The sequence below is a fragment of the Mastomys coucha genome, unplaced genomic scaffold (genome assembly GCF_008632895.1).
Source record: "Mastomys coucha isolate ucsf_1 unplaced genomic scaffold, UCSF_Mcou_1 pScaffold16, whole genome shotgun sequence".
In the NCBI taxonomy this organism is placed as follows: Eukaryota; Metazoa; Chordata; class Mammalia; order Rodentia; family Muridae; genus Mastomys; species Mastomys coucha.
Window position 1 is genome coordinate 49,741,788 of NW_022196898.1, and position 10,000 is coordinate 49,751,787.

Below are 10,000 nucleotides of genomic sequence, written 5' to 3' on the forward strand. Positions count from 1 at the left end.
GGAAGGAAAAGGAAAGGAAGGGAAGGGAAGGGAAGAGAAGGAAAGGAAAGGAAAGGGAAAGGGAAGGGAAGGGAAGGAGAAGGGAGGGGAGGAGAGGGAGGAAAGGGAAGGGAAGGGAAGGGAAGGGAAGGGAAGGGAAGGAAAGGAAAGGAAAGGAAAGGAAAGGGAAAGGAAAAAACAATGATCTTAATTTCAACAGGGCCTAGAAAGTAGGTTAAGAGGCATAGAATGGGGTCAGCTGGAATCCAAGTGACAAGAGGGGAGCAACCAAGCCACATGTGTGTTTAATCATGATACATAAACACGCAGCCCCCCCCCCCCCAACACAGGCCAATGAGCTCAGCTTCCACCATTAAAGCAAAGGATTCAAAAGCAAAAGGACGCTGACCAGAAGATAGAGCTAAGCCAAGAGGCGCTAACCAGAATAAGATGGAGCCTCTCCAACAAAATGCAGGCAAAGTGTTTACATGGTTAGAAAAGGCCTCTGTCCTCTGGGCTGCAACAAAGTACCATGACCAAGGCCACTTATATAAGAAAATATTTCCCTACGGGCTCATGACTAGAGTCCAGGACCTGCTATCATGGTGGTGGGCATGGCAGCAGGCAGGCAGGCAGGCAGGCATGGTGCTGGAGCAGTATCTTTAAGTAGGATGCAGAGAAAGAACTAACTGGGAATGGGTGGGCTTTTGGAACCTGAAAGCTGTCCCTGGTGACACACTCCCTCCAGCTAAGCCACACCTCTCAATCCTTCCCAAACAGTTCTACCAACTAGGGATCAAGTATTCAAACATATACGCCCAAGGGGCCATATGCATTCAAACCAGCACACAACTCAATACGTTTGTCAGGAATAGCATTTTTAAAACTTCAAAACCCATGGGGTCCGGTTGAGCATCTCCTGTCAACCTGATGTCCGTTGTTTCTGAAATTGCTTCTGGATACAACTAACACTATATTCTTAAGTTCTGTGAATTGCCCATTCTGGTGGAAACCACAGGGGTCCTGTAGTAAAAGCCTTTTATGTAGAGGTAGTTTAGATTATTTACACCTTTTTTCTCTTATAGACCTACCTATATCCTTTTTTTTTTTAAGCAAACACTCCAGAATTTAATATAAAAAGTAAGTTGAAACTTCAAAGCAGCTTACATGTGCTCTACCCCTGAGCTACACAGCTCACCATTCCATGGCTGTTTGTTTGTTTATTTATTTATTTATTTATTTATTTATTTATTGTTATGAAGAATGTGTTTGGGATGGTGTGGCTATGAGGGGTGGTGGGCCATAAGGGAGGAGAAGATACTACTATGACAAATATTTCCACAGAAATCAACCTGTACCAGGGACTAGTTTCCATATCTATTTGTCCCCTTTATTGATTTCAGTGTGCTAGGGAGAAATTTTTTTTAAGGACATTTATTTTCTCAAGGGTCTGGAGGTCACAAGTTCAAGGTCAAGGTATAGGCAGGGCTAAATTCTGTGGTCTCGGTAACTAGTCCTTGCTGTCCTCTCGCATCCAGTGGCTCATCTCTCCCTTTGTTTCGTCTCTAGTGTCCCCTCTGTGAACCCTAGTCCCTTTTTGAGGACACCATCCAGACTGGATTAAGGCAACAGCACTTTAACTTACTTCTCTCTTTAACAGCTGTCCTGTGGGATATGGGGTGGGCGTGGATTAGGGTTTCAGTCAGTGAACTGTGGAAGATATGTCTTATGCTCCAGCAGCTGCTTGGGGAGATGGGGGAAGTTGGAGACTCAGAGAAACCAAGCAGCTGGTGAAGGCCTTGAGCTCACCCAGCATCGCAGGTGAGAGGCACACAGCCAGGCTCATCTGAATGCCTACCATACCTGAGCAAGCATAGCCCCACTACTTACTGTACGTGAGTGGGAGATGGAAAAGGTTCTTTGGAGAACTTTTAGGAAGGAAGGGAGGGAGGGAGGAAGTAAGAAAAGAAGGAAGGAAAGAAGGAAGGAAGGAAGGAAGGAAGGAAGGAAGGAAGGAAGGAAGGAAGGAGAGAAAACACAGAGAGATGGGTTAGCATATAAGAGCCCTTGCTGCTCTGACAGGGGATCCAAGTTCAGTTCCCAACACCCATGTCGAGTGGTGTGTAACTGCTTGTGGCTCCAGCGCCAGGAATCCGACACTCTCTTTCTGGAATCCTCAGGCACCTGCACACACATGGCATGTACAGAGAGACACACAAACGTGTCTTCGCTATTGTGAAAATGAAGACAGAAACTGACCAACGCCAAGGAGCGCTGTGATCAGACGTTGCTGTGTTGCGCCGTGCATTCCAGCCTCAGAAACCCTGGAGCTGAACGCTTGCAGTGTCCGGGCTGGGCTGTTTTGCAGACTCCCCTTTCAGAGCTCAGCTTTGAGCAAAGACTGGAGCTTTAGCTGAGGCACTATAAAAGGCCAGCAAATTAGCATCAGGGGAAAATCACCTGTTTGCAGGAAGCTGGGTTTGGCTTTTGGACTAACAGTCCTGAAAATGAAGGACCCACAGGACCTGGCTCTTTTCATTTGTGAGTGCCTGCTGCTCTCTGCTGGTCAGATGTGGGAACAGCCAGGAATCGACAGAACATTCTACAACTTCCACCGCACACTCTAGTGGAAAAAACGTTTGGTCTCACAGGCCTGTGGGTCCACCTCTCTAAACTCCACACAATGTTTAAGTAACAGTACGTCCAGCCTCCCTTTTTGCATCCTGTTACTGTGTGTATGTTTTAATGCTCTCAGCGTGATGACTAGAATGCAAGTCTTGGTGTTTTAACATAGTATTTGTTTTCTTCATGCTTCCAAGGGGGGGAAAAAGTCATACCGTTACATAAGACACATTTTCAACCTTTTAAAACTATGATTTACTGAGTGATAATCTGGGCTTCCAACTATTTTGTTGCAGCACTTTTGAAAAAAAAATATTGATTTTCACCAAAATGTAATCAGAAGTGGTGGTACAGGACTATTGTTCCAGCTACTTGGGAAACTGAGGCAGGAGGATTGCTTGCCTGAGTTACAGAGTGAGTTCAAAGCCAGCTTGGGAAATGTCATGGAGTGGGAGAAGAATGGCTAATGGATAGTGTGGAGTGTTGGGGACTGCTGTCTCCAGCTATAACATAGTCATTGTACTGTTGAATGCTCAGAGGCCGTGGTCACTCATACAAGATTGGACTATCATCACAGGCAGGGGACGCTTACAAGTCCCCATCCTTTCCTGATGATTTATAAGCAGTTAATGGCAGTTTCTTCAGTGGTGTAGCCACTAGAAGGTGCCCATTCTCTGTAACTAGTCCCTTACCCATGTTCTTGGATGAAAACCTTATTAAAGTCATTGGTTCACAAGCTTTGCGCAGTGGCAGTATCGTAGCCAATGAAGTTTATCCGAGGCGCGATTATTGCTAATTGAAAACTTTTCCCAAAAGTCATTGGTTCACACACATGAGCACACACTCATAAACACAAAATTTTATACATGCATGAAAATATCACATGAAACCAATCATTATGTATAATTAATATATTCTAATAAAAAAAACTAGTAAAAAAAAATAGAGCCATCCTGGGCAACTTCGTGAGATCCAGCCTCTAAAGAAAAGGTCAATACAGCTCATTGGCAGGGCGTAGGCTAAGCAGGTCAGAGGCCTCGGGCTCAGTCCTCCAAAGGCAGGTTTCTTCAAATCCCCCAAAGCAGTACTTATGCCTTTAAGGATATTACTTTGTTAAGCAAATTTGGGAAAAATGTTCAAAACTCATAAAGGATTTCCTGGAGTTGAGAAGCATTAAGAAAATGCCATTTGCTCTAAGAGCATAATCCCCAGACTGTGCAGTATGTGATGTTTTGAGGCTCAGTATTCTTTGGATGGGAAAGAGCAGGGACCTCAGTGTCCCTCCTAACATGGCCACCAGAGCCACCATCTTTGAAATGTGCTTCAGACCACAAAGTCTTTCTTCTTGTTGGAGGTAAATGTTGCACCTTTGATCCCAGGACACAATATACTGATTCCACCCCAGCTTCGCACAGCTAGGGATGCCCACCTATCCCTCCCAGCCTGTGGTCACCATTCTGGCCTCTCTTAGCTGTCCACATTCTCTCACTCATGCCTTCTGTGTGTGGTGACAAGAGTTTACCGATCTGCTGTTCTCTTCCTGTCTTCTCCAGTGAGTCTGTCTTGTTTGTTCCTGTATTCTCAGTGCCTAGTGAGTGTTTGTGTGTCAGCGAGTGAGTGAGTGAGTGAATGGGTTGAGCTAACATCCAGACATGAAGGACATGGAGGTGGATCCATGCAAGGCCACAGCACAGAGCTCATTCCTGAAATGGAAGCAAGTTCTACGCTTGACCATGGCAGAGAGGGTTGTGAGGAGTCAGGCAACAGGTAGAGTTCCAGCTGGGTCCTCCTCTGGGATTTTCCCTGAGCCTCACAATGACTCCCCACACTTGATAGAAGAACAGGAGAACGGCTCAGGAGCCTGGACCACTGGCCTCTGCTTGGAGCTGGAGCATAGAGAGTTATAAAGGACAACAGCCACCAATGGGCTGTCTGTCATGGTATGGGTTCTGGTCCAGCCAGCAGGAGAATTTGCCAGCAGCAGGTTAATGCCTGGCCTGCCCTGAGCCCATCTCCTGAGTAAGGGAAATCAGTCACTGGAGAAGCTGGATGAGAACCGTCCCCAGGAGAGGTAGGGAAGATGAAATGCTTGTGTGTCCTGGGGCAGGAGCAGTTTTGTCTCTGATGAGCTAGCTGATGGCCTGATTCATTCTCTCTGTCATTGACCGCCTCTCTCTAGCCCAGGATCCTGGCAGCCAACAGAGGAACCACCCTGAGAATGAAGTCAAGCAGGAAGGAATGAAGCAAGGATTCCGTGGGCCATCTCAGGGCAGCTCGACCCATGGATTCTTTAGGAAAAGGGCCACTTTCTGGGCCACTGCATCCAGCTCACTTGGGTTAGCTGACTGAAGGAGGTTGCTCTTTGGAACAAAATAGTGTTTCAGGAAGTGCTGGCTCACGCATCTGTGCAGCTTCCGGACTAGGCGCAGGAGGGCTTGGTGGAAGACCTGCCAATCCTTGAGGTGGGGGTATTTCTCACAAGTCCAGAAGAGCATGGTCTGGGGAAGATAGACATTAGGAACAAGTTGAGTTTACATGGGAGGAAGAACAAGACATCCTGGGAAAACTGGATTCACCAGGTACCAACAATCCACTGCTTCACCTGGGCCTGGGGCTTACCTAGCTGGCTCACACCTACTTCCAAATTATTCTCTCTTCTTTTCCTCTGACACCCCAACCATCAACACTCCTGGTGAGTCATACCACGATCCAAGCAGAGGCCCTCTGCCTCCCAGCATACAGGGACACATAGAAGTCCTCATCTCCCGGACCAGAGAGTTCTGTCAACTTGGCAGTCTCTTCCTCTGTACCCACTACTCTCTCACAGGCCTCTGCCTCCCAGGAACCCTAGAGGAGTGAGTCCCCTCTTAGAAGATGGCCTGTTTGCCTAGTCAGATCCTCCTGCTCTCCCCTGGCCATCTATTCCCCTGCAGGTCCAGACACCCTGCTAATTCCTCTGTTCTCACTCACTCTGTCCCTTCATCTACTCCAGCCTTCTGCCATTAATCCTGAATGCTGTTCTCTTAGCCCAAGATCTCCAAGCATCAAACTGCAGGCTCTTTTCAGCCTCTCCTCTGCTTGCCTGTCAGTGGATCAGACAGTTGGCCCACACACTCCCTCTCGAACCTCTCTAACTCTTCTTTTGGCCTTCAAGACAATGGTCTTCCAGGCTTCTCCTCTTGACCCAGCTACTCCTCTACATAGCATCCATCTGTGCCTGCTCTGCTTTGGGGAACCCTGAGGGTCCCTCCCTAACCTCTTCTGCCCTTGCCCCTCCCCCGCCTAGTGCTCAGTGAAGAGCAGCCTTCTCAGTAAGATGGAGGACTCACGGGGCACCTTCTGCAGCCCAGACTCTGCCTCTGACCTGCTTGGTCTTGGGTATTGGCAAGTTACCTCAGTTTCAACATGCCCAGACTGAACTCATGGCCTTTGCCACAAACCTGCTCTGCCTTCAGACCTGCTTATCCAGCCAGCTGTGCCAGACACAACCTGGGGCAGCATGCTCCCTGTCACTCACAGCCCAGCCTACCCATCTTCCTGCTCATTGGCCTCTCAGACCTGTCACTCAGCTTCACCCCCCTCCCACCGTACTCCCCATCACACTTTGGTAGCCTCTAACCTGGCTATGCCAGGTTATCAGCCCATCTGAAATTTTGTATCAAGTACAACTCTTCCTTGTTTATTTGTCAAAATAACAGTTCCTCTCACTGTTGGCTAACTAAGCATACAAGACAGTCTCACTATATAGCCCCGGCTGGCCTGGAGCTGTGTAGACCAGGCTGGCCCATTCATATTCACAGACATCCTCCTGCTCTTGCCTCCTGAGTGCTGGTCATTCAAGCACTTGGCTAAGGATACACTCCTTAACATGCTCTGGGAGTTTGGTCCCTGCCTTGCTTGCCAGCCTTCCGACCAACACTGGTGTCTATAGAACCAGGCCAAGTGCCTCCAACAGCGACAGACAGGGAAAACAGGGCTCTAAGACACAATGGAGGACTGTTTGTCCAGAAAGAATGAAACCCTGTCCTCTACAGCAATACGGAAGGACATGTGTTAAGGAGAATGAGCCAGACGGACACCACATGTTCCTTCCCACATGTGGAAACTGAAAGATAAAGTCGACGTGAATGTGGTGGGATGAGGGTTGGGAATTCTAGAGGGGTGGGGTAAAGGTGGGTAGGATGAAGGAGGTGAAGGAGGTGGGGTGAGGGGGGCTGGGGTCAAGGGGGTAGAGAGGGGTGGGGTGAAGGGGTGTGGGCTTAGGGGGGCAGTACAAAGGTAGGCTGGATCTAAGTGGTGTACCTTGTACACATATGCAAAGATGTCACACCCAACCCAATTATATATGCAATTAAACATGGCAACCAAAAATAATCAGTTTCAAAAGAATGCATATTTGAAATCCTAGGTGGATGAAGAACACTTGCTGTTCATCCAGAGGATCTGAGTTCAGTCCCCACTCTGGCAGCTCACAATGGCCTGTAAACCAGCTCCAGGATCTGATGCCCTCTTCTGGCCTCCCAGCACACCTGCACACATGTGGCATATACTTACACAGACACATAGACATAAGTAAAAAATATATATATTTGAGATTTCAAAGAGTGGATAATCTCTTCAATTAAAGTGGGCCTGAGAAAACAGAGGAGGGAGGGAGGGAGAAGGAGTGGGGAGAGAGAGTGAGAGAGAAAGAGAAAAAAAGAGAGAAAGAAATGCACGTGCATACACACACACACACACTTCAAAGAATGAAACTGACCACACCTCCCACCAGATACAAAACTCAAAGTGGATTGTGGTGCTAAAAGATAAGGTCTGAAACTATGGAACTGGAGAAAGCACGGTGTTATCCCAGGCAATAATTTTTTTTTCAGAGAAGACCCAACAGTGAAGTCAACAAAAGAGAAAGCAGATGAACTTGGGCACAGGGAACTCAGACAGGTCTACAGTGCAGAGCCGTCACCAGGGTCAGGTAGGACGGGAGGGGATGTTAGCAAGCTGCATATCATTGATACTCAGAATATGCACAGAGCTCAACAGCAAAAGAACAAATTACACCTCGAAAAGCTATGCAGACAACTGAGAGGAAGTGCCATTTCTCAAAAGAAAATGCACAATTGGACAAGCACCTAAGTCAGTCTTCAGGGAAAGCCTGTCATAACCGCAGTGAGGTGCCACCTCACCCAGTAAGAGGGGCTACATTAAAGACAAGAGATGAAGTAAGATAAGGGGCTAGTAAGGACAGGGTCACTTCTGCAGTGCTGGTGAGAATATAAATTAGTGTAGTTTTTGTGGAAAACAGATTAGAGGTTCCTACAAAGTGTAAAATTTAATTATGCATGCCAAGAAAACAAAATCTGAACACTAAAGAGATGCGGCATTATTCACAACAGCCGAGGGAACAAAAATGACCAATCTAGGTATCCATCAACAAAAGAATAAAGAAAACGTGGTATGTCTACACGTTGGTGGAATACTGCTCATCCATGAACATGCATGAAATCCTGCCATGAGTAACAGCATGGAGGAAATGGGGAGCCTGTGAGATAAGAAGGCAACTGGCAGATGAGCACTGTACACTCTTGGTCACGTGAGCGTCGATACAGTGAGTTCACAGAAGAAAACAGAGATTATGAGAAGTTAGGGAGGGGAGAAGGGACAAAGGAAGGTTGAGTGGTGCCACCAAAATCCATGGGCGGGAATATGTTTTACATGTTTGCCAGCACAGCAGTGTGAATGAATAGAATATATCTGTGTGCTCACCAGTACAAAGGCACACCCGCGTTTACAGAAATTTGTGGGTTTTTTTGTTTTTTGTTTTTTGTTTTTCTTGCAATATCTAGGGGCATTCAAAGACTTCTGACACACAGATGGGATAAACATTCGAGAAGAGAAAGCTCATCACCTGGCTTTACACAGTGGATGTTTTGTGTCTCAACTCTTACCTTGCATCTCACAAATATTATGCGATACAATGTGTCAATTTGTACAATAAATCATTCCTAGCATTACCTCAAAAGAAAAGAGGAGGGAGAGGGGCTGAGGAGGGCAGGAAGGCAGGAAAGAAAACCCAGTTGCTATGATGCACAGCTGGGATTTATGTCTCCATGAGCTGAGATGCATGCAGTGTGGAAATCCTGGAACTGAAAACAATTCCTGTGGCCCCATCCTGATCCCAGCACACGCCCGGACCCACCTAGTGACGGTTACCCACCACACCCATGCTTACCTGCAGGTGGTGGGTGGTGATGACTGGCCTCCTCCCTGGACACCACACATCCTCCTTCAGCTGCCTCAGGACCTGAAAGCACTGCCTGCGGCAGCCTCCATCCTCATCCAGCTGCTCAAACAGCACCTGCTCCGCCTGGGAGAAACTCAGCTGCCAGTGATAGCTGGACTGGGCCACCAAGCTAAACCCAAATGACTGAAAAAGAAACAGGATCGGGAAGATGAGAAGCACGAAGCTGGCTACCGTGGAGAGCAGCTCAGATAGCAGGAGGGACCCATAGCCCACAGCCTGTGGTATGTCTACGTGATGGAATATTATTCAGCCAATAAAAGGGAATCAAATCCAGTCATTCACAGAGACATGGATATGATTGGAGTATAATATGCAAAGCGTAATAAGCTAGAAAAAGACAAACACATACTGAATATTCTGACATGGATGTCAAAACATGAAGGCCTAAAGGCATCATGGGAGAACAGAAAGCACCTTGATACACTCAGGGAGCAGGGGTGGCCCAGACCCCTTTATGGCAGTTGTTTCTACCCATGTCAGAGCCCTTGAGGATGCACCAGCCTTTGCCTAAGGGTTTCTGATAAGAAATCTCATTTCTGACAAGCTCATAGTCAGTGCTGCCATGGTGGGGGGGGGGGGCATGCATTGGAACAGCAGCTCCAAGCAATCCCCCCTCTTCCTAGGAAACTGTTACAGGGTCAGCAATGTGATCGGCAAAGCTGAAGGCACTATACTGAATGAGCCCCCGCTTGGTCACCCATACCTTGATGCACTCCACTCTCTCCGGGGAAGGCCACCGCTTCAGACACCGAGGCCACTGGGCTTTCTCAGGCCAGGTGGTGGGGATCTCCACGGTGGGGGCCAGCTCCAGCTCCACCTGGCCTGTGGACGTTTCCACAGCCACCCAAACCGTAGTTCGTTTTTCTAGCACAGTGACTTTGCCTGGTGGGAAAGAACCAGAGAGACACTTGAGAGGAAAGCCTTGCTCTACGCAGGCAGGAAGCAGGAAGCAAATGCTCTGGGAGCTGTCAGTGTAGATGTCACAGAGTCAGTTCTATAGACACCAGTCAGCCACTGTCACAGGGTCACAAGGCTCACGGCTCCCGGGTCTTTGCTTTTCTCCCCACTCCTCCAAAGCTTTGAAGCTCATGTTATTTT

General features: G+C 47.9%; 1 protein-coding gene and 1 non-coding gene across 3 annotated transcripts in view; one reads left to right on the plus strand and one right to left on the minus strand.

Moving 5' to 3' along the window:
- The first annotated feature begins 3,336 nt into the window (after positions 1-3,336).
- LOC116094460 lies at positions 3,337-3,481 on the plus strand. Its single transcript, XR_004120124.1, has one exon. It is a non-coding gene; the product is annotated as a U4 spliceosomal RNA (small nuclear RNA).
- Positions 3,482-3,568: 87 nt separating this feature from the next.
- Mab21l3 (mab-21 like 3) overlaps positions 3,569-10,000 on the minus strand; it is a 23,566-nt gene continuing 17,134 nt past the window's right edge. For both annotated transcript variants that reach the window (XM_031376125.1, XM_031376126.1), the window contains exons 5-7: positions 9,606-9,784; positions 8,831-9,025; positions 3,569-5,099 (exon numbers count right to left, since the gene is read on the minus strand). In XM_031376125.1, the coding sequence (XP_031231985.1) occupies positions 4,866-5,099; positions 8,831-9,025; positions 9,606-9,784 (608 nt within the window). In that variant the 3' untranslated portion in view covers positions 3,569-4,865. The remainder of the gene's footprint in view (positions 5,100-8,830; positions 9,026-9,605; positions 9,785-10,000) is intronic.